The 24773-nt window shown below is 39.1% G+C and overlaps 2 protein-coding genes across 2 annotated transcripts in view; both read left to right on the forward strand.

The window, feature by feature from the left end:
- The first annotated feature begins 1501 nt into the window (after positions 1–1501).
- LOC146892586 (uncharacterized) lies at positions 1502–24421 on the forward strand. The gene is made up of 5 exons (XM_085696425.2): positions 1502–1769; positions 12509–12588; positions 17626–17664; positions 19390–19588; positions 24285–24421. Exons 1-4 carry the CDS (start codon positions 1586–1588, stop codon positions 19471–19473), a joined length of 387 nt encoding a protein of 128 aa, XP_085552551.1. The 5' UTR covers positions 1502–1585; the 3' UTR covers positions 19474–19588; positions 24285–24421.
- The window catches only part of Trpm7 (transient receptor potential cation channel subfamily M member 7), a 40073-nt gene continuing 38781 nt past the window's right edge, over positions 23482–24773 (forward strand). The window contains exons 1-2 of the mRNA XM_087910872.1: positions 23482–23655; positions 24285–24498. Coding sequence (XP_087766998.1) covers positions 23482–23655; positions 24285–24498 — 388 coding nt within the window. The remainder of the gene's footprint in view (positions 23656–24284; positions 24499–24773) is intronic.

A 24773-nucleotide genomic window follows, 5' to 3' on the forward strand; every position in this document is an offset into this window, starting at 1 on the left:
TGTCTGGTGTCTGAATATTTCAAATGTATTTTGGTTAGTTCCACCAAAGAGTATTCCTGCTCACCATTTCCCACTTGAAGGTTTTCAATTTACCAGAATTCTGAACTTATTTAATATTGTATTTCTACATCATCCAGGAATGGAGAGAAACATTTGCTGCAGGGACAAAAAGACCAGAGTTGCAAAGAATTAACTGCTTTCATTTCACTACATTTTGATTTTCTTGTTTGTCCTATCTCCTAGACTATAAAGCCACGACAGGCACAAAATGTAAAGATCCAGCTGAAATCACAAATATTATTTATTGAATGATTGCATAAATTAGTGAAGACCCCCTGAAATCTGGACTGGAAATCTATTATAACATATATATTAAAAGTTTTTTTTTCTTTTTTTCTTTTTAGACAGGTTCTCACTATGTAGTCCTGGTTGGCCTGGAGCTTGATATGTAGACCAGGTGGGCTTTGAAAGCACAGAGATGTGCCTTCTTCAACATCCCAATTGCTAGGCTTAAAGGCATGTGCCACCATGGTCTGCAATTAAAACATTTTAAAACCCAGTTCCTCTTAGTCTTGCAAAATGGGGTGGGGGAGAGTGTATCCCTGGTCGGCCTGGAACTTGCTATGTACACCAGGCTGACCTTCAACTCATAGCTATTCATCTGCCTCTGCCTTCAGAGTGCTGGGATTAAAATCGTGCATCATCACACCCAGCTTTTTAATGTAAAAAAAAAAAATTAAAGAGAGAAGATAGAGGCAGAATGGAGCCTTAAGACGAGGAGCCTTTAAATCTGTCAGAGCGAAAAGAAGACGTGTCAAAAGCAGGTTTGGTTTCGTGTTTTTAAGACGGTTCCTGACCAGCTTCGAATTTACTGGAATCCTCTTGTCTTAGCGTTCTGACTGCTGGGAATTACAGGCATGTACCGTTACTTCTAGCTAGAAAAAACTGTTTCAGGACGGCAAACGCCTGTAATCCCAGCCCTGGGGAGTAAAAAGCAAAATCCAGAGTTCAAGGTCACTTGGGGCCAGAAGCCTGGTCTACAAGAGACTCAAAGCCCACTAATTGTCTGGAATTCCAGATCAGGTGGTCTGAGGACATTGCACACACATGGTACACAAGACATACATTCAGGCAAGTCACACATGCACTTAAAATAATAAAATAAGCCACTAAAAACAGGTAAAATAATAAACAGATTGCACACTTGATGGGAAAGGGGAACGTGCGGGAAGGGATCACTAGTAAGCAACGTGGAGCGATGCGATAGCAAAAGCGACAAGATGTGTGGTGCCGTGGGAGCTACGCCTGGCGAACCCTGGGGGCTTCTTAAAGCCGAACACGTTCTCGCACAGGCTGGGGCAAGGGAAGCCGAAGCCTGCGGCACCGGCAAAGCGGCAGCGCGGCCCTTCCCGGAGGCTGGGCGGGGCTTCGGCGTGGGCCGCAGTCAGCGCGCCCTTCACGTGACGTGCCCTCCGCGCGACGCTCTCGACGCGCCCGTCACGTGGCTGCCTCGGCCCGTCTCCGGCGGAGGCGGGCGCGGGCGCGTCCCTGTGGCCAGTCACCCGGCGGAGCTGGTCGCACAATTATGAAAGACTCGACTTCTGCTGCTAGCGCCGGAGCTGAGTTAGTTCTGAGAAGGTTTCCCGGGGCTGTCCTTGTTCGGTGGCCCGTGCCACCGCCTCCGGAGACGCTTTCCGATAGATGGCTGCAGGCCGCGGAGGAGGAGGAGGAGCCGCTGCCCTTCCGGAGTCCGCCCCGTGAGGAGAATGGTACGGAGCCGGGCCTGGCGCGGGCGGGCGGGCCTCGCGGGAGCCTGCGCGGCGCCCCGGGGAGCTTTGCGGGCCTCCGGGGCGCTGTCGCCAGCGGAGGAGCCACCGGGTTGACACGGAAAAGGAGGGAGGGCTGGCATGGTAACGGAAAGGGGAAGGGAGCGGGTTCCGAGCTGGGACTTGTTGGCTGTGCCGCAAACGCTCTACAGGTACATTTCTCTATTTTTGTGTTTTGGTTTTTTTTTCTTCTTCTTTCCGTAGCCGAACGGGAGGGATTTTGATGGTGTAGACGGTAATGTGGTTCGGGCTTTGCTTTAGCGAGAGAGAAGGGACGGGGAAGGCTGAAACAGTGGGTGCCAGGTCTGCGTCGAACTCCCTCGTCTGCTGTCCCAGACAGTTTGGAGCGAGGTGCAGACGGGAGGGAGTCGCTGCGGTGCAGCGGCGGGGAAGCTTTTGTTGTCGCTGAGGCCGGGCACCGGATTTGGAGATTTCTTACAAAGAAAGCCATTTAGACCGAGGGCCTGAGCAGGGCAGGCATTCCTGGCCAGTAGTTTCACTTGATAGGCTTCATGCAAACTGGTCTCCCCTTGGCGAAGCCTGACAGATTTAGCTTCCTTCCTTCCTTTCTTTTTGAGACAAGGTATCGCTATGTAGCCCTGGCTGTCCTGGAACTCACTAGGTAGACCAGGCTGGCCTTAAACTCAGAGATCCGTTTCCCTCTGCCGCTCGTGTGCTGCGATTAAAGACGTGCGCCACCACGCCGGGCTCGGTTGAGAAATGCTTACCAAACTTAAATCGGGCTTTTACTTATAAAGTACTGTGTGTTAAACTTTGAATAAATAATGCATTTTGCACCTTTTTTCGTAATGTGTCAGTGAAGACGACTTTATTTTTATTTTTTTTTATTTTTTTTTAAATTTTTTTTTCTTGAGACGGGGCCTCTTGTAGTCCAGGGTGGCCTCAAACCCTGAAGCTGCCTGGATCTCCTCAACGCTGAGATTACAGTTGTCTGTCACCATCCCTGACTTTTCCTATTTCCTGAAAGGAAACTTCAAATCCTACTACCTCTGCTAAATCATTTCGTTTTGAGTACTTAAGTGGCTTTGATTTAAAGGACTCTACTGGAGGGTGAGTTGAATCAAAGTGTCTTGCAAGCTGTTAGATACTTACTGACTATTCAGTGATACAACTAGTTTTTCAGTAGTAACCAGCATAAATTTGAACACACTGACTCAGTAGTTTAAAAAATGGTTTCATTAACAGATGAAATCGCCCCAAAATTACTTTGTAAGTAATTCACCATATATTGCTAGGACATGGATAAACTTGAGAGAACAATCTCACTTTAAAATTTGAAATTAAGAGTCTTTTGTTTTTGTTTTTTGGGACAGGATTTCTCTGTTTAACTCCTTGCCATCCTGGAACTCAGAGATTCATCTGCTTCTGCCTTCTGAGTGCCGGGATTAAAGGTGTGGCCACCACCCGGCTAAATTGAGTCTTAATCTTTTTTTATACTGCTTAAGTCCTGACTTCTATTGAATTGGGTGGTTAACATTACAGTGAATTGGAGAATTGAAATTTTCAGTTTATTTTAAAAAGTTATTGATTCTAATTTGAAGTGAATTAGTACTTTTAGAGATTTGTTGATTCTCTGGTTCAGTTCTATTTATATTTAAAAAATGGTTATCCATATAATGTGTTTTTGGTTAGTATGCCCAGTTCCCTGAAGATTTAGAGTTTTTAGAACCTCTTGAGTCTTTCTGTCTGAAGGGGAGCAGTTCTTCAACTTTGGTAGACTTGGCTCTTACTTTATCAGATTAAAATTATTTCTCTCTCTTTTTAAAGAATGGTTCAGGCTATTATGCCCAGGCTAGTTTCCATCTCCTGGGCCAAAGGGGTTCTTGTGTCTCCGCTTCTTGGATAACTGTAACTGTAGTTGTGTGCTGCTCCACCTAGTTTAATGCCATAGCCTGCTCTCATTAGTAACTTCTACAGGTAGATGATCATTTTTCTCTATTTGATGTCAGGAGTTACGTTAGGATTAAAGTCTGTAAACATTTTCTTGTCTTCTCCTACCATTATTTAAACATACTAATCTAATACCTTAACTATCCACATTCCAGAGTACTGGAAACCTTAACCTTTTCCTTTACTCTTGGGAAGAAAAAAGACTCCGAATACAAGCCACATCAACAGTTTTAGCAACCTTGGCAAAGTTTACTTATTGTAAAAGTATGCACAAAGTGAGATTTAACAGGTGTGGTCCCCACTTTGTTCTGACAGTTTGGTAGTGTGCCAGAAGTGATAGATGAAAAGGTATCTAAGAAGCTGCTACTATGAGGAGGACCCTGGAGAAGCCCTTTTTTATATTTGAGAGAGAGCTTCACCTTACCTTTTTAAATACTAAATTTATTATGTATATAGCGTTTTGCCTGCATGCCAGAAGAGGGCACCAGATCTCATCATGGATAATTGTGAGCCACCATATGGTTGCTGGGAATTGAACTCAAGACCTTTGGAAGAGCAGACAGTGTTCTTAATTGCTGACCCTTGTCTCCAGCCCCCCCCTTTTTTTTTAAAGATTTATTAAGTATACTGTGTTCTGCCTGCATACATGCCTGCAGGCCAGAAGAGGGCACCAAGTCTCATTACAGATGGTTGTGAGCCACCATGTGGTTGCTGGGAATTGAACTCAGGACCTTTGGAAGAGCAGGCAATGCTCTTAATTGCTGAACCATCTCTCCAGCCCCACCGTACCTTTTAATGTGTGTATTAAGTTTTTTGTTGTTGTTTTTGTTTTTTCAAAACAGGGTTTCTCTGTAACTTTGGAGCCTGTCCTGGAACTAGTTCTTGTAGACCAGGCTGACCTTGAACTCAAAGAGATCCTCTTGCCTCTGCCTCCCCAGTGCTGGAGCTAAAGACTTGTGCCACCATTGCCCGGCATGAATCAAGTTTTTGTGATCTTTAAGAATATAATTTACTATAACAGACACAGGATATTGTAAGAATATAATAGGCCTGAAACAAAATTTAATACGATTAGCTAGTAGATGTAAGCATTTAGATGTGGCTATTGTTCTGAATGATTTACACAAGCCGGTTATATATTAATCACTCAAGAAAACTATGAAGTAAATACTTATTTCTCTATTAATTAAATAAGAAGAGAAGCACAATTACTTATTAAAGATTGCCAAGTTACTGAATGGTGGAATAGGTGTTGATCAGCCTGGAAATGGAGCTTGCTATTTAAGGAGATGTATTCCTGTGAGCTTTCAGATGAAAGGTGTTAAGGGTAAGTTTTTTGTTTTTGCTTTAAAGTAAGATTGGAAGCTGGAGAGATGTCTCAGTAGTTGAAGAGCACTTGCTCTCTTCCAGAGTATCACAGTTTGGTTCCTAGCACCTACATTGGGCAGCTCACAACCAGCTCCAGGGGATCTGACGCACATGGTAATAAGCATAATAAAGACAGAAATATTTGTTTTTAAAAAGTAAAATCATTGCTATTTTTGTTTGTTTTTCGAGACAGGGTTTCTCTTGTGTAACTCTGGCTGTTGTGGAACTCACCATGTAAACCAGGCTGGCCTCAAACTCACAGAGATCCACCTGCCTCTGCCTCCTTAGTGCTGGGATTAAAGGTGTGCACCACAACAATCTAGCAGATGTATTTGTTTATTATGCCATATTTTCTTCCACTGACATGAAAGCTAGTAGGATTTACTTTATGGTTAAGCTCCTTACATGTAGACAGGTTACATGCAGCTCAGTTTTACTTATTCTACTTAGACAAAGTATAGACTTTAACTATATGAGGGGATTCTTAGTAGTTTGGAAAAGTAGTTTACTAACCTAAATAGATTCTTTACTGATAAAAATATATGTATCAATAAAGAACTGTGAAAATCCTGAGGGGAAGATCATGTGTTAATATAATTTGTTTAGTGTTAACAAGGCTTTCTAGTAGATAATGCCCCAGTACTTCTTTACATATCCCCTTTTCAGATTAATTTTTGTTATATATCTAAACACTCACTGACTATGTATTTGACATATCTGTTGCTTTGTTAGGACAAAAGTCACTTTATTAAGAGAATCTACTTCTAAGTGTCTGCTCTGAATGAGACATGTTTTGTAGTTTCAGGCGTTTGAATACCTGGTTCCCAGTTGTGCTGCTGTTTGGGGAGGTTAGGCGGTACAGTCTTGCTAAAGAAAGTATGCCATTCCAATTCTTTGCTGTGGAACATAAGAACCTAAATATTTAGGCAGGAATGTTTAAAAGACCCAGATTCACACCTATAACATTGGGGAAGAGTCAGGGGATACATTTAAAGTGTTTAAACTTAGAGTCATAAAAGGAATACAATCTGAAAACCTAATTGATGTGATGAATAATATTTTATATACCTGAAATCTGCTGAGAGTATATTTGGGTAATAGATACATTAGTTTAATTACAATCACTTCACAGTATATTTAGAAACATCAAATTACATACCCTGAAGTTATACTACTTTTCTTACTGTTTTGTTTGAATTGGGTCTGGCTTGCAGCCTAGTTAGACCTCAAACCCCCAATCCTCCTGCCTCCATGTTCTAACTGCTGGGATCGCAGGTAGTGCCACTACATCTAGATAATACCTACAGTTCGTTTTTGTTTGGTTTTTCATTTTTTGAGACAGGGTTTCTCTGTGTAGCAATTCTGGCTGTTCTGGAAACATTCAGTTCTTACTAGTCAGTTATATATCAGTAAAGAAATAAGTTTTTCTCTCCCTTCTAGAACAAAAAGCAGGATTAGGATCTATCTTCTCTGTGGTTGATCTAAGAACTCTCACCAGAGAGGAACAGTTGATATTGACTTGTTGATAATCTATTTTTTTTTTAAAAAAAAATTATTTGATTTTTATCATTTTATGTGCATGGGTGTTTTGCCTGCATGTATGTTTCTGTATCATATGTAAGCAATAATAGTTGATGCCAGAAAAGGGCATCAGACTCACTAGAACCGGCCTTGTGGGTGGTTGTGAGCCACAACGTGAGTGCTGGTATTAAACTTGGGTCCTCTAGAAGAGCAGCCAAGGCTCTTAACCACTGAACCATCTCTCCAACACCATCTGTGACTTTTTGAAGTCTTTTTCTTCAGTTGAGTCCAAGAGATTCCTTGGTGGATGTAGTAGATATTTGTCTATTGCAATATAAGGAAGAAGGGGTGTATTAGGGTTTATAGTTCCAGAGGCATAGAGTCCATCATGGCCTTCTTAGTCATGGGCTGGAGAGATGGCTCAGCAGTTAAGAGCACTGACTGTTCCCCCAGAGGACTCGGGTTCAATTCTCAGCACCCACATTGCAGCTCATAACTGTCTGTAACTCTAGTTCGATACCCTCACACAGACATATTCAGACAAGACACCAGTGCACATAAAAATGAATAAATCATTTTTATAAAAGTTTTAGTTAGGGTTTCTATTGCTGTTATAAAACACTATGACCAAAACAACTTGGAGAGAAAAGGGTATATTTTATCTTATACTCCATCATGGAGGGAAGTCAGAGCAGGAACTCAAGGCAGAAACTTAGAGGCAAGAGCTAAAGCAGAGACTTTGGAGCAATGCTGCTTATTGGCTAGCTCCTCATGACTGCTCTACCTGCTTTATACAGGGGTAGCATTGCCCACAGTGAACTGTGCCCTCCAACGTCAATCATTAGTCAAAAAAAAAGTCTCAGATTTGCATTTTCAGAAGTTCATCTTCCCAGATATAACTCTAGCTAGTGTCAGGTCGACAGAGTGATCAGGACAACTGACCCCTTGTCAACTTGACGTGCTACTATGTTACTATTAAACCGCAACTCTCTTTCTTATTCTCAAGATCTCATATTAACATAATTAAAACATTCCAACTTTTAAAAGTCCAACAGCCTTTAAAACACTTTAAAAGTTCAAAGTCGAGATGGAGAGATGACTCAGTGGTTAAGAGCTTTGCCTGCTCTTCCAAAGATCCTGAGTTCAATTCCCAGCAACCACATGGAGGCTCACAACCATCTGTAATGAGACTTGGTGCCCTCTTCTGGCCTGCATTGTATATACATAATAAATAAATAAATCTTAAAAAAGAAGTTCAAAGTCAGTTGTGCGGTGGTGGTAGAGGCAGGCGAATCTCTGAGTTCAAGGCCAGCCTGGTCTACAAAGGAAGTTCAAGACAGTCAGGGTTATACAGAGAAACCCTGTCTTGAAAAACAACCCCCCCCCCAAAGTGTTCAAAGTCTCTAAAATAATTAAGGTTTCCTAACTGTAGGTTCTTGTAAAATCTGAAAACAAGTTAAATACTTTCTTATTCCAACAGGGAAGAACCAGGGCACAGTTACATTCAGAATAAAGCAAAACCAAAGTCCACCGATGTAAAGCCAAGTGTCAGACATCTGGGACTCACAATCTTCTGGGTTCTAAAGGGCACAGGTAGCTCCACCTCTCTGCCTGTCTCTTCATACATAGCATGTCTCAGGCTCAGACCAGCTCCATTTCATAGCTATTGCTATCCTTGGTGATTGTCCCATGTCTCAAATTCTGGAGTCTCCGCTCTAGCTGGTCTGCACATTAACCAGTAGCCTTTCCAGGGGTCTTTTTAGGGACTTTGACCTTGTCACACACGATACCAAGCCTCAACTTGGCTTCTTCATTCCTGAACCTTCTACTGCTTTGAGGCTGCATCTTTACCTCTGGCTTCCCCTGCTCTCTCACAGTGTCAGGCCCTAGCTGATCTCATTGATTGTTTCATGCCTTTAGAACCGAGTATCACTCTCTTATACGTGGCCAAGTTTGGCTGCCAGCATGAGATACAGCCTTGGTTCCCATCTGGACTACAGTGTACTGATCCTGAGGAAACACACTTCCTAGAAGTGTTTTTGCCTTAGTGATGCTGTTCTCCTTATTATCCTCCTCATTTTTTTTTCCAAGTTCTGATCATTTATTTGTTACTCTTTTTTTTTTTTTTTTTTTTGAGACAGGGTTTCTGTGTAGCCCTGACTCTCCTGGATCTCACTTTGTAGACCAGGCTGACTTGAACTCAAAGATCCACCTGCCTCTGCTTCCTGAGTACTGGATTTAAAGGCATGTGCCACCACTCCCAGGTTATTTGTTATTTTGAAAGACTTATTTTTGACTGGACTCAGATTTAGAAGGAGAAACTTTCAGACAGTCCACATCTCTGTCTCTTGGCATATTGGTCTGTTCCTGGCATACTTCTTCATTCTCTTGTCCAAAGTTCAACATATTCTGAAACCTCCTCTTTGATTTTCTTCTTTTGTTGTTTCTTCAGAGCTAATACATTGGCATTTGTGTTGCAGGGCATGTTGAGTAGCAAGATTTCAATATTGGGTATTTTGGTTCTGGGCTCTTTATATTCTTTGTTCAAGGCCTATCTGACATTATATTGGTACACACCATCTTTAAAGAGACTAAAAAGCTTTCAGATTCCATGAGCTGTTTTGGGCCCCAACCCTTAGGTACAGTAGTATATGTCAACCATTGAGACACCATTGAGACACGGTAGTATCTGTCAGTCCAGGAACACACACATACATGCCCTTTCTTTCTCTCTCTCTCGCTTCCTCTCTCTTTAACTCTCCCCTTCTTAAGAGTAACCAAGTAGAGAATGTTCAGATTGACGTCCACAATGCATCCCGAAACAGATTTGCACTCCTCTCTTCAGTTCTTTCTCTGTAAGTAAAAAACGCCCCTCCTTACTTAACAGCAGGTGCCCTCTTCTGTGGTTCAAGACACCTTGCTTCATGGGAAAAGCTTGTTGTTCCCACTACTGATTCCTACCACAATTAACTTCTGTGGCCATGTGCTTCTCATAGAAAATATGAAATCTGTGTTCATCACCCACTTCAATGAACTTCTGGCAGCTGATGATCTGGGAAAGGGATATTAAGCTTCATAATAATAAACTGCCTAGGCGTGCCACAAAAAGGAGCTGTTCTTTTCTTAATCACAGCTGATTCTTCAACCCCAGCTGACCGATATGGATTGTCCCAGCAAAGCCAAGATTTCACTTTTGTGGTTCTGGTCTCTCTTGTTAATGAAAGCTGATTCTTCTGCACCAGCTGACCAGAACCACAGATTCTTAATTCAAATGTGGAGTGGTCCCCAAATAGTCTTTAAGGGACTCAAACTTTCCTCTGAAACTGCACAAACTAGGCCTCTGCTGTCTGCTCTGATCTCAGCGTTATCTTCTGAGTTTCCACAGCAGCTCTTTAAAGCTCTGAACACTTTGGGTTTTCCAGCTCAAAGTTTTAATGTCCTTCGGCAGTCATCCCCCAAACATGGTCAGGTCTATTATAGTAATGTCCTATAATTTAGGGACCAATTTTTATCATAGGGGTTCTTTTCTGTTGTGAAAAAAAAAAAAACCAAAAACACCATGACCAAAGCAAATTGAGGAGGAAAGAGTTTATTTCAGCTTATAGCTCTCAGGTCACAGTCTGAGCAGGAATTTGCAGGGAAGAATTGAGGCAGAAGTCATGGAAGAACGCTATTTATACTTACTGGCTTGATCCTATGGCTTGATCAGCCTGCTGCCCAGAGATGACACTGCCCCCAGTGTGTTGGCTTTCCTATATGAATCATTAATCAAGAAAATACACCCACAGGCTTGCCTACAGGCCATCTGATAGAAACATTTTAGGTATTGATTTCTTTTTATAACTTTGCTTGACTTCTGGGATTGATGGCTAGGGAATCTTTATTTCAGTCACTATAGTACTGAGAGAATTAATTTGGCATTTGCTGAAATAGGCAAAACTACACGAAGAATGAGTGTGTGAAGGTTCAATTTTAAGGTACATTTTAGGTATCAAAAGAGCTGTTGATATGTCAGGCAGTTGATATGTCATATAAGAATATAGTGGAAGATTTGGATTGAAATACTATTTTTGTTTGTTTTTTGAGTTGTGTCTCTGTTTAGACCAGGCTGTCCTTTAACTCACTCCCAAGTACTGAGTGTTCCATATCATACCTGGCCTGCAATTTTTTTTTTCCAGTGTTGGAATGGAATTCAGAAATGGAAATTTGTGAATTACCCAATGTTTGTTTATAAAACACAGTCTTTTAAAAGATTGGGAAGGAAGGTTGGACATGGGGACACACCTCTTTAATCCCACCCAGCACTAGGAAACAGGTGAATCTCTGTGAGTTCAAGGCCATCTTCTTGGCCTACAGAGAGAGTTCCTGGACAGACTCCAAAGCTACAGAGAAACCCTGTCTCAAAAAACAAAAACAAACAAATGAAAAAACCCACACAAAACAAAACCAAAAACAAACAAAAAAATTCCTTCAGATTGGCCTGTGGGCCTGGCATGTCTGTGAGGCCTGTTCTTTTTTGGGGGTGGAGGTAAGGGATATCTATGTGTATCACTGGCTGTCCTGGAACTCTAGACCAGGCTGGGCTGGTCTCTAGGTCAGAGATTCGTCTTGCAGGGCACATTCTTAATTGTTATTTGATGCAGGAAAGCCCAGCCCACTGTATTTGGTGCTGTCCTTAGGCAGGTGGGCCTACTCTGTATAAGAAAGGTAGGTATGGGAAGCTGTCAATTGCATTTCTCCACCATGATCTCTGCTTCAGTCTTTGCCTTGACTTTCCTCAATGATGTTAGTTGGAATTGTAAGATGAAACCAACCTTTTCCTCCTCGAGTTGTTTTATCACCACAAGAAAACAAACTAGAACAGACACATCATTCAAATCTGAGAACTTCAGATGCTTGTGACTTATATTTTGATTCTTAAATATTTTGTTTTAAATATTGAAGGCGAATTTTGTCTGTGCTTTGTTAATTACAGTGTGATCATCTCGTAGGTTCTATAAGTATACATTGTATGAATATTTGCTGATTCACTTCTTATGGATAAATATACTTTCATTTTTTGTAAAACTTCTGTGTGTACTTGAAGAAAGTGGGTCCTTTTTTTATGTGGGATGCAGAAATAGGCATGTATTCATCAAGTTGAACTTGTTAATTGCGTTAAAACTTTTAAAAGTACCTTTCCTGATTAGAAAGAAATGTATGTGATCTAGAATTGTTTAATTCTCATTGAATTTTTGCTTTTTTTAATCTTTGATGTGGTTGATCTTACATAAGATGGACACACAAATTTGGTAGATTAAATGTTTATAATCATTTAATAACTTACTGTGTTTCCCATCCAGGTACTTATGAGCCCTGCCCTGTTTAGCTTCCAAGATCAGATGAGATAACTACTTTCTGAGTGGATCATAGATAACCTGCTTTATTTCTGTTGATTTTTTTTTCCTTTGACTAGAATTTTGCTTGCTATCTTTTTGTATCGCAGTACCGTTAGCTATTATGTGCCCTTAACCTTCCTAGAAATAGCTTAGGCTGATAGCTTAGGCTGGGCTTTTGTTTTCTCTAAGTTAAATGTGGCTGTCACTTTTGGTTCTTTTAACTGGCCTAGGATTACATTAGCCCCTCTTGAGGCTTACTGGAAGAGTCTCACACTTGCTTTGTTTCCTGTGGCACAGCATTGTCACATCATGGTTACTTCAGTGGAATTATTTTAATGATTTAGGTGTGCCAGCACTGAGAATAGTATATAGCGCCTCTTTAGTGGATTAAAACAAGATTAAATATCACACACATTTTTGTGTATCTATTGTGAAATTATTTCCTTAGATTAGCAGGCTGTAAACTTGTAAACTTGTAAACCATCCTTGAACTCTCTGTTTTAGTCCCAGAAATCCTGGATAGAGAGCACTTTGACCAAGAGGGAGTGTGTGTATATTATACCAAGCTCCAAAGACCCTCACAGGTAAGCATGCATTGGTTTCTTCTAGGATCTTCTAGAAATTTAGATGTAAATTTATTGTTATTTGCTTATAGTAAACAAAATAATATAAGGTCACTGTTAATTTTTCTTTTGAGAGTGGAAAGGGAGACTAAGTAAGTTACCTGTGCTCTGGAATTTCTTTCCTCAAACTGTTTTCCTGTCTCAGAACCCTAACTGTCTAAGCACAATAGAAGCTACAATAAAGTTTTTACCACTACCACCCCTATCCTGAAAACGAAAAGATACTTCAGAATTTGTTAATGGGCATATTAATATGCACTTATGGTTGGTGCTGAAGAATATGAGCTCAGTAGACACCTCCCCTGCCTTCTTGCTTGGAGATTAAACCTAAGGCCTCTCACATGTTCCTGGATATGTATATAGACTGTTAGCAACTGCTTGTAACTCCATCTCCAGGGGATCTGACACTCTGATTTGAACTATGTTGTCATTCATGCATAGATACCCCCCCACAGTTACACATATGTGCATAGAATTACAAATAAAATTTAAAAATAAAAGAAAAAGAAACATTCTTGGGCCAATGAGATATGGACCAGTAGGTAAAAAGACCTTCTCTACAACCCTGATGAGCAGGGTTCAGTTCAATCCCCATGACCCACAGTGGAGGAGAGATCTGACCACTGAAGTTATCCTTTGCCATGCACTCACACTATTAAAATTGCAGAGAAAGTGGGTATTTATTTAGTGGGCTATGGAGGGGAAAGGAGGGTAAGGAGAAAAGGGGGAAGAGCAGAAAGAGAGAGAAACAGAAGGCTGGGAGAGGAGAGAAGTTACCTCTTCGAGAGACACAAAAAAAGGAAAAAATATATTCTTAAGTTTTTTTTTGTTTTTTTGAAGCGTAAGCTTAGTAAGAAATAAATTAAAAATACAAATCAAAGGTTATTTCATAACTTTACAAGGGAAGAAACATGACAAGTGGTTCTCAACTTTCCTAACACTGTGACCCTTTAATACAGTTTCTAATGTTGTGGTGACCCAAACCATAAAACTATTTTGTTGCTACTTCATAACTAATTTTTTTATGAATCATAAATATCTGTTCTGTAGGATATCTATATGCGACCCCCAAAGGGATCATAGCCAACATGTTGAGATCTGCTGATTTAAAAGACCTTTGGATTTTCTCACGTCTTCCTTCTGTCAAACCCTGTTCTCTGTCAAATAAACTTGCTCTGTAACTTTCACTTCTATTGAGTATGTGATTATTATTTTTTCTTTCTTCTCTTTTCTTTTTTTCTTCCATTTGGTCAGTCTCTTCTTTCCTCCCCTTGTGTAGCCCTGCCTGTCTTCACGCTCAAGGCAGTCCTTCAGAGTGCTAGGATTACAGGCATGGGTCACTATACCTAGTTAGGCATATGACTCTTTCAAAAATTGCTAAAAAGATCAGCACTTCTGTTACACATGAGACTCTGGGCTTGATCCACAGCAACACACAGGAAAGATTTTTGTCAATAATACTTTTTGTTGTTGTTTTTAATGTTTAAGGACTCCACTGTTAGTTTATGTAGCGCTAAATGATTTTAAGTGTGTTAATTATGACCAGTAGCAAATACAAGTAGGTACTCGATTGAATATTGTCTAAGATAGTGCATTCTGTTATCTTCAAGAAATGGTGATAAGTGGAAAATACTATTTTTTTTTTTGAGGTATGCTATTCTTTTTCTCTTTGTTTTTTCAAGATGGTTTCTCTGTAGTTCTGGCTGTCCTGGAACTAATCTGTAGACCAGGCTGTCCTGCCTCTGCCTTCTAGTGCTGGGATTAAAGGAAATGCATGTACCCACTGCCCTGACTTTCCTTTCCTTTTTCCTTCTTTTTCCTTTTTCCTTTTTCCTCTTTCCTGTCCTGTCCTGTCCTGTCCCCTCCTCTCCTCTCCCCTTTTCACTCCTCCCCTCTCCTTTCCTCTCCTCTCCTCTCCTCCTTTCCTTTCCTTTCCTCCTGCCCTTCCCTGCCTCCCTCCCTCCCTCCCTCCCTGCCTGCCTGGAAGCCAATACTGATTCCCTGGATCTAGAGTTACAAGTGGTTGTGAGCGTCCATGTGTTTGCTGGGAACAGAACTGGATCCTTTAAGAGCAGCCAGTACTCTTAACTACTGAGCTATCTCTCCAGTCCATTTTTCTTTTGTTTTAGTACTGGGCCTTTTTGTGTTGCTCAGGTTAGTTTTTGAACTACTGAACTCAGGTGATAACAGTTTTAGTTCTCTGGTTGCCAGGATTGCTGAAACTGTGAGTTCATACCTGCCTTACCTGCGTCTTGATTTTTAGTTGGCCAAAATGGTATATGTTATAAATTTGAATTTAGTTGATTAGTCTTGGGAAAATATTTTTTTAAATGTTCTCCAGATTTTAGTAAATTCCTGAAAAGGTTTTTCTTTAGTTTTGTGTGTGTGTGTGTGTGTGTGTGTGTGTGTGTGTGAGAGAGAGAGAGAGAGAGAGAGAGAGAGAGAGAGAGAGAATGTATGAGTGTTTGTGTTCATGTGGAATGTGTGCATTCATGTGGCAGCCATCCATCTTACTTTTTGAAACAACTCACCCAGTGGCCAGGCTAGATGGTTTGCAAGCTCTAGGGAGCCCTCCACCTCTGGGGTTTCAGACATGCACTGTTGTATCTATTCTCCCCCACCTCCTTTCTCTTTCCTAAATGTGGGTGCTGGGAATCTAGATGCAGGTCTTTATGATTGTGTGACAAGCATTTTACTGACTGAGGCAAATTTCCAAACCCTGCAGAAATCTTTGACTCTTCCAATCATTATATAACCTTAATATCCCTTAAAATAATTAGATTCTGTGATTTATTTTTCCCCTAGTATCTTAAAGTTTACTAAAGGTGAGTTGTGTTGTTATATCACAGGGAAACACCAGGATTAGTTCCTAACACTAGGGTTCATGTTTAGGATTCTAATTTACCATGCTAGTTCTCAGATACCATTTTTCTTTCAGAAAAGTATGGAGTTTTTTTTGTTTATTAAAAATTATAGATTTGGAGCCAAGGGTGGCATATGCCTTTAATCCTAGCACTTGGGAGGCATAGGCAGATGGATCTCCACGATTTCAGGCAAATCGAGTTCCAGGCAAAATCGAGTTCCAGGACAGCTAAGATTATACAGAAAAATTCTGTAAAAACGGAGCAAAACAAATGCCACCAAGACCCTCCCAGAACATTACCACCACCAACAAAAACCAATGAATTTGGCAGGGTATGGTGGTGCATGTCTTTAATCCTAGCATGTGGGAGGCAGAGGCAAGTGGATTTCTGAGTTCAAGACCAACCTTGTCTATGTATAGTCAGTTTTTAGGCCAGACAAAGCTGTATAGTGAGACCCTGTCCCCCCCCCAAAAAAAAGCAATTCAATACAAAAAAAGAAGCAATACATAATAATAGATTGTATTATTGATAAGTTTGTTATGATTTTGTTAGTTTTACTATGCAGTAGAAATAATATAATCACCAGATATTAAAAAAAACCACAAGCTGTTATCAAATAAAAAATGAAAGTCTTTCCACTACTGTTCTTTGGCCATAAGTTCACCTCAACAGAATATTTTGGTACCTTGACACTCCTTCCAGAGAGACCTGGTTAAAGAGCAGTCAGCGATGAGTTCTCACCACTAGCACTCATCTGAAAGCTCCTAGAAATAGTCTTTGCATGTCCAAGCACATGTATATATAACCTTCTCCCCTAACTTTCAAGTACATACTGTTTTATCTGTTGTGTATTACTTATCTTGGAGATCATCACTTCATTCTTTCTCTTTGTTTTCTTTTGAGACAGGATCTTACTGTGTAGCCCTCACTGGCCTGAGACTCGGCTATGTAGATTAGATTGTCCCACAACTACAGCCATCCTGCTGCCTTTCACACGCACCATCTCACCTGACTTAAACTTTACCCCCTGTACTTTTTAAGTGGTAGTGGGGATAGAACTCAGCCTTGCATGTTCTAGGCAAGGACTCTACCACTAAGCTATATTCCCAGCTATATTCCTCATTTGTTGCATTTTTGAGTTCTGTGTCTGGGTCATTTGTGTTAGTATGGAAGTTCCTTATTGATAACATTTTAGTTATATTCTCTTTTTCTCTTTGATGTTAAAAATTGTATAATGTATTATCTTATAATTTTCATTTTTCACATATACTTCAGATATTTTAGACTGACTTTAGCATATATTTTCAAAATATATTTTGAAATATATTTTGGTTATCAGTGCTGGGGAGTTGAACCCAGTGTTTTATGCCTGTTAGGCAGGTGTGCTATGACTGAGCTACCTCCCCAGTTCTGGCCCAAACTTCTGGAACTTGAGATAGAGTGTGAGGAGTTGGTATTTTTTATTTTGACAAGCATTATAAAATTGTCTTTCATAAAAATACAATTCATAAAATATAGTTCACCTGAATATAAATTCTCTATATGTTCATGAAGCTATTCAAATATTTCTAAGTCTTTCCTAATTGAATCTTTGTTTTTACTGTGAGCTCTTCATATTTTTCCATTTTTTTGTGTTGATTTTTTTACACATTGATTTGAGAAAGCTCTTTATATATTGGGAAAATTCTTCTTTTAAAGTTCATGTTTAGGTTTTATTAGTTGCATGTAAACATGGGTATTTTTACTCTGTTGTAGTGGCTTAGTTTTATTTCAAAATTAATAATACTTAAAATATAAATCTATTAAAGCCAGGTGATGGTGGTGCATGCCTTTAATCCCAGCACGTGGGGATTAGAGAAAGGAAGGTCTCTGTAAGTTTGATACCAGCCTGGTCTACAGAGCTAGTTCCAGGACAGGCTCCCAAGCTACACAGAAACCCTGTCTCAAAACAAAAAAAAAAAAATCTATTTAAATATAAAGGGTTAGTTGAATGTATAAACCAATGTATGCATGATCTATGGTATCTACTGAAATGATATAGTTTTTCTTTGTTTCATACTTGTATGAATCTAAGTAGTTAATTTTAAGATAAATATTTTTATGAAGTAATAATTTATCTTTCTGCATTTTATAGATGTCTTCCAGGATGTCAGATCTGTCAGCAGCTTGTCAGGTAAGTTTAGTATGCATTGCAGAAATTTTGAAAAATATCTGATATATGAGAAACACCTAAAAAACGCTAGGTATAACACAGAGGTATACAATTTACATGATAGTATACTTAAAGGACCTTTTGCTCAAACATTTGACAATGATGCTTCAAATTTAAAGGTACCACAGCAGGGTTGTGAGAGTGTGAGTTAGTTGACCAGAGAGTTGAGGGACAGGGGATTCTGACAAGCAAAAGAGGCTGAGGAAGATCTGACAGTTAAAGATATTGTGGATCTATCAGGAAACAACAGTGTAAGATACAAGTTGTGGTTGGTAGGCTGAGCTGCCAGCATTCAAGAGATAGGCAAGCAGATCTCTGAGCTCATGTAGTGAGTTCCCAGCCAGCCAGGGCTATACAGTATTCCCTATCTTAAAACAAAACAAAACAAAAACAAAAACAATTGGAGAGAAATAAGTAGGGACCAGATCATTTAAGTACAGTATATAGTATGTCTTTTACTTCTGATTTTCCATTAGAAAATCTGATTTCTTTTAGAAGAGGTAGGTAGCAAACTGGAGAGATGGCTTGTTCTTTAAGAACACTAGCTGTTCTTCCACAGGATCCATGTTTGATTCCCGGCACCCACATGGCCACTCCCAACCACCTGTAGCTCTAGTTCCAGGGGATCCAGTGTCTGCTCTAACCTTTGTTGGAATTACTTGAATGTGATGCACATAAATATTCAGATATATACTCATACACATACTAGACTTTCTTCTGCTCTCTTCCTTTATAACCATCATTCTTTCTGCATGCTTTTGAAAATAGAATCTCACATAGCCGACACTGGCTTTAAACTCCTTGACTGAGGCAGGTCTTGTTCCTACTCCTCTTGCTTCCACTTCTCAAGGGTTGGGGTTACAAGTATGTGCCACCACACCTGGCCAGAATTTATCATTTTTAATTTACATTCATGTGACTGGCTTTTTTTTTTTGATTAGGTAATATTCTAGCTTGTTTTAGGATTTTTTTTCATTACCATTTTCAACAATGCCCTAGCATGACCTACCTACCTATATCTGTTTATTTGTCTGTTTGTCTGTCTATGCTTACCTATCTGTCTATATTTGAGATGAGGTCTGTGTAGTCCTGGATGCTTTCGAACTCATAGAGATTCACCTTCCTCTGATTTCTTTTTTAACTGCTGGGATCAAAGATGTGTGCACCACCACTCCTGGCCCTAGTAAGGTTTTGTTTATTCCTGTCTGGTCTATATTTCTTTGTTGAACTAAAGATGTAGAGTCAAGAATTTTCAAATTTGGAATTTTTTTTATTTCAGCGTGTTTCAAATTTTAGTCCCAGTTTCTTCCTTTTGGAAGCTTGAATTATATATTTTGAGCTGTTTTATATTATTCTGACTTTTAAAATGTCTTCTAGTTCTCCTTCATTGTGTCTGTATTTTCCTCGGCTCTCTGGGGCATAGTCTTAATATTTGGTGCTTATTTCTAATACTCGTTTTATATCATCTGTCATTTTTTTTATTTTATTTAGTGCCCCCCCCCTTTTCGAGACAGGGTATCTCTGTGTAGCCCTGACATTCCTGGAACTCACTTTGTAGACCAGGCTGACCTTGAATTCACAGATCTGCCTGCTTCTGCCTAGAGGAGTGTTGGGATTAAAGGAGTGTGCCACCACTACCAGTGAACAGACTCTTTATCTTAATATACTTTTGCTTTTTATCTTTAGGTGTTTCTGTGGTCGTTTGGTCAAGCAACATGCTTGCTTTACTGCAAGTCTTGCCATGAAATACTCAGATGTGAAATTGGGTGAACATTTTAATCAGGCAGTAGAGGAATGGTCTGTAGAAAAGCACACGGAACAGAGCCCAACAGATGCTTATGGAGTCATCAATTTTCAAGGGGGTTCTCATTCCTACAGAGCTAAGGTATGCCACTTGGTTATTTTATATTTCATTTATCTTGTAATATGTATAGTGCCAAAACAGAAAGTAAGGTGCACTGTTTATGTTAAAGTTTTTTATTATAAGGGTTGACGCAAGTACAGAATTATTGTATTTTTATAGATCAAATAATTTATCATTATAAAAAGTGTTTATTTTATTAACAGAATCTTTGTTTTCTGAAAGGAGAGCTAAACCTCCTTTCCTTTGCCTTTTAAAATTTTCTTAAGGTAAAAGACATCATTTTCTTGAGAAGCCAAAGTATTAGGATCACGTGAACCTACTTTTGGGATCAGTCTAGGTAATACAGAAAAAGCTTATCTGCTAAACAAAATCAAATCCCCCAAAGTGTAGTGTATATAGTCTTTTAAAATTAAATCTTTGTATTTGATTTTAAATGTAACCATCATAGTATTAGCTATCTGTTTGTCTCCCTTTTTTCTTTATGCTTTTGTCTTATATTGTCTTTACGTTTTTTATTAGTGGCTTCCTTTACTTATACGTTTTTCTTCTGTTCTTTAGTATAATCTTGTAATAAACACAGTTTAACTTGTTCTCCCTTTAACCACTCTACAATGTAAAAGTGTTCAGAACATCTGTAACCACACTGTTTCTTTTGTGGCTTATGTGCATTTGTTGGCAGGAATTTAAATTCTGTGTATTTTAAAATTCTGTAATGTAATTGTTATTTACATTGACATTTTATAAACTTTGCTTGTTCCTCCTCCCTGGCTTAGGAAAAACAGTGCATATTCATCCCAAGCTTTCCTATTTAATCTCATAAGTTCTTACTGCTTTTGTAGCAAACTGATTCCTAAAACACATGTTATTTGCCTAAATGCTTCCTGCTCTTTTTGTACTCATAGTTAAACAGAGCAACAAATACTTTGGATAGATTAATTGATAATTGAGTATAAGTAGGTAAATTGACATTTGAATCTTAATTTGTATAAGTTACAGTGCTAGTACTAAGTATCACAAGAATTTTTTTCAAATTTAAAAGCCATTTGCTATTTTATGTTTATAGGAGTGTAAATATTATCTAATTTATGTGAATTTTTTGTTGGTGATTTTTGTTTTTCGAGGCAGGGTTTCTCCATATAGCCCTTGCTAACCTGTAACTCACTCTGTCGCACAAGCCAGTTCCCAAATAATGATACAGAGACATTATGAAAGCTTGACCTTTAACTTAGGCTTGTCTCAACTAGTTATTATAACTTAAATTAACCCATTTATATTAATCTGTGTTCTGTCACGTGGAGTTACCTCTTTCATCTTGCGCCTCGTGTTTCCTCTCTATGTCTCCTGACTTCTAACTTCTGCATGCCTACATTCCTCCTCTTACTTTCTTTCCCCAATAATCTGGCCTGTACCTTCTACCTAGCTATTGGCTGTTCAGATTTTTATCACATCAGTCACAGCAATATATGTTCACAGTGTACAAATATGCCACATTTCCCCCAATTTTCTAAAATGGAAAGATTTTAACTCTAATAAAAGTATATGATAAGAACAATTAAATTGTCAGGTTGAGAATCACATTCACAATGTCCAATCCATTTGTATTCGGCAAATTTGGAGAAAGTACTCTATATCTAACTTAAGGGGTCTAAAGTTTTAACCCCAAACCACTGTCTATCATAACTTGTATTATCACCCTAAAAAAAAAAAAATCTTTTTAAACAACTTAAGCTTTTATGTTTCTCAATCTTATAAACTTTATATCTCTTATGTAAGTTTCTTTCTGAATTTGGTAACAAGTAAAACTGTTAGCTATATCTGGTACAACCCAACAAAGACTCGAAAAGGATGCAATATTATCCAAGTAAATAGGAAGTACAGAACAAGCAGCTTCCAAAACTATAGAAATGATAGAAACAGTTGGCTGCCTGGACAGTCACCAAAGGTTCCTCTGCAACATTGGGGCATCCCATCCTTGTCCTATGGGCATAAAAATTCTGGCATGCTTTTTTGTGAAGAATTTTTGAAGAACTGTCTTACCTTGTCTTGGCAAAGTTCAGCAGTCGCTTTCTTTTGCATTTTTCCAGTTTGAACAGGATACTGTCAGCAGTCGAGGCAAGGGCAGTTTCTTTGCCCAATGGCTAACTTTGCCACAAATCAAAGCAAATTCCATATGGAGTTTCTTCAGTACCTATTTCTTTGAAGTAAATGGTGTTGCCAGGAGCTGACATCTCTTACTGTCATGAAAAGCTTTATGTTATTAAAACATTTTCAGTGCCGTATACTGTAGATAGTGAAGTGTTTGAACATCATCTATTTAAAATATGTTTGACCTTGAAAAGATACCTAACATCAGTTTGATTATTATAGATGACTAACTAATAACCTTCCTTATTATTCTCCATACTTTGAAGGACTGAAACTCGACATTACATTTTTAAATGAGCTGCATGGGTACAATACCTTAAACGAGCAGAAACAGATACAGTGTATGACAAAATTAACCTCAAATGTATAACTATGCAAAAATCTATATCAGTGTAGAATGTTTGAGACTAGTGGTTGTTCAAAAATAGACTCAACAACTCATCCTTTTATCCCATTGTTTCTATGTTCAAAACCTCTTTTTTTCCCCTCAGAAAGAGTTCCCTCAATCTAATCTGCTTTGCTTAGCTTTTTTTCTGGCCACTGTCAATAATAACTTAGAACCAACCCCCCTAAACGATGACAAACATTCAAGACTCACAAAATGACCGCTTATTCTACCTCTTGGAAATGTGGGTGTCTGGTGTTCTAGACAGCTTCCTGTTGTCTGGGGGTGATGGTATCTCTAGGGGACCCTGAGAAAATTAGGATAATGATCAAAACCTGGGAGAGCTAGGTGAATTATTTTTTGTTTTGTTTCTGATGGGAAAATATAGAACTTATCTGAAGTCTTGACTGGATAGTCTGTTAGGCTGGGCCATCTGAACTAGCAGTTTTGAAGTTGTTTTGGATGCAGAATTTTGAAGAAACTGTGGCAGAGGCGTTCTGAGAGGCTGGATCACCTCTTTGTTGTTGCCTGGTCCTTTTTTTCTGAAAACACATAAACTATTAAAAGATTATATGTGTACACACACATACATACACACACACACATATATCTGCATTAACTATGGAATGTGCAGTGTGCATAAGTCAGTTAAAGATTTTTTGCTTTATGTTTGAGCAGGTAAAAGCTATCTGTCAACTGTATGTCTGCTTGGACTGTATAGGCAAATCTCTATCCTTACCATATGAAAAGATGGCATATAATAAGTCATGAGGACTCTGTAGTCAATAAGATTTATCATGTTGCATCCAGTCTCAAGAGATGTTCCCATGTCGAAGGATCAACATATACATCACCTGTCCTGTAGTCTTTTTTTTCCTTATCTGTTGCCAAGATTTTCAGATCTTCCCCATTCAAATCTGATCTTCATTAATTTTTTAAGAGAACCATAACTTTTTGTTTCCTGTGGAAACAAAGGCATAACCTCTTCCCCAATGCAACATACTTTTTGACTTCCATTTTGAAGTAAGACATTTTTAAAATATATAGGTTGGTTTAATTTAGCAATTCCTTTCATAATCCAGTGCTCTTAGCAGTTGTTGTTTTCTTATCAGCATTCAAAGAATTTAAAGTCAACAAAGTACCATACAGGATCCAGATGCCCTGTGCATTTCCCATCCTTATATGACTTATTTTTTTTAAATAACATTGCTTTATTCTTTCTCTAAAGACTTTATTATTTTTAAAATATTTTTTTTTGCTGTGACTCTTTATACCCATTTTTTACTGTACATGTTTAGAGGGTTTCTTGGTCTGAACTGCTTTACTGCGCCAACTGTAGCCTTCTCTGACCACGAGAGCCAAACCTTAAACCCACTGTGTGGCTATGTTGGTGGCTGGCTCCATCCTGCTTGGGTCTGAGAGAGCCTTACTCCTGCAGAATAAGCCCGCAGCACCAGCTGGGGGCAACATTTACCTGCTCCAGCTGTGGGAATTTGCTGAGCCCGTACTGTTTCTGCTTAGTGCTGTTCAAGTGCTCACTGTACAGCAGCCACCCTGTGTAAGCCACTAGCACTGTTTTCTAGGAAGCCGGGTTTGGTTTGTTTTACTTGCTCACTTGTTTGTTTGCTTAGATTTCTCAGGCCCTACATGGAAATATGTGTCTAGAAGGTGGGCACCATATGTAACAAGTCTTCCTCTGTTCTGCCAGCCAGTCCCCAAATGACAGAGACTTATTAATTATGAAAGTTCAGCCTTTAACTTAGACTTGTCTCAGTTAGCTCTATGACTTAAATTAACCTATTTATATTAATCTATGTTCTATCACATGGTATTACCCCTCTTCCATCTTATTCTTCCTGTTTCCTTTCCATGTCTCCTAGCTTCTCCTGCATGCCTAGATTCCTCCTCCTTTTTTCTTTACTCCAAAATCTGGCCTCTACCTCCTGCCATTCGGCTTTTCATTATACCAATCATATCAATATATCTTCACAATGTACAAATATCCCACAACAGCTCTGTAGACCAGTCTGGCCTCAAACTCACAGAGATCTTCGTGCATATGCCTCTCTGTTGCTGAGATAAAAGGCATACACCACCACCTCCAGGCTAGTAAATTTTTTGAATATCAGATAATATTGCATTATTAAATCTGTGAACATAGTTATTTTGACCCTTTGTTTGTTTTAGTATGTGAGACTGTCATATGATACCAAACCTGAAATCATTCTGCAACTTCTGCTTAAAGAATGGCAAATGGAGTTACCCAAACTTGTTATTTCTGTACATGGAGGCATGCAGAAATTTGAGCTTCATCCAAGAATCAAGCAGTTGCTTGGAAAGGGTCTTATTAAAGCTGCAGTTACAACCGGAGCTTGGATTTTAACTGGAGGAGTAAACACAGGTAATATGAACACTATCAGTTTTAATAAATATATTTGTCAGTCTGTCATATCAGTTGGGCATTTGAAATAATAAATTATAAATAGATTTGATTCTTTTCTTAATCTGTAATCCTTGGTAATATCATTGATAAAAATAACTTAATCTGCTTGGTTTGTCATTTAGGCCATTGAAATATATACTTTAGAGTTGGCAAAGTTAACCTGTGTGTCAAATTCAGTTTAATTAATCCTTATTCTTATGAATAAAGTTTGATTTGAACATAACCACGTTCAT

The sequence above is a fragment of the Myodes glareolus genome, chromosome 10 (assembly GCF_982192425.1).
Source record: "Myodes glareolus chromosome 10, mMyoGla1.1, whole genome shotgun sequence".
NCBI lineage: Eukaryota > Metazoa > Chordata > Mammalia > Rodentia > Cricetidae > Myodes > Myodes glareolus.

What these genes read in the sequence shown, in the direction of transcription:
- LOC146892586 (XM_085696425.2), top strand. Translation starts at nt 1,586, where the DNA reads ATGAAAGACTCGACTTCTGCTGCTAGCGCCGGAGCTGAGTTAGTTCTG. An exon ending in TCCGCCCCGTGAGGAGAATG is followed by an intron (nt 1,770 to 12,508) that starts GTACGGAGCCGG and finishes TCTCTGTTTTAG; the next exon opens with TCCCAGAAATCCTGGATAGA. An exon ending in AGCTCCAAAGACCCTCACAG is followed by an intron (nt 12,589 to 17,625) that starts GTAAGCATGCAT and finishes TGCATTTTATAG; the next exon opens with ATGTCTTCCAGGATGTCAGA.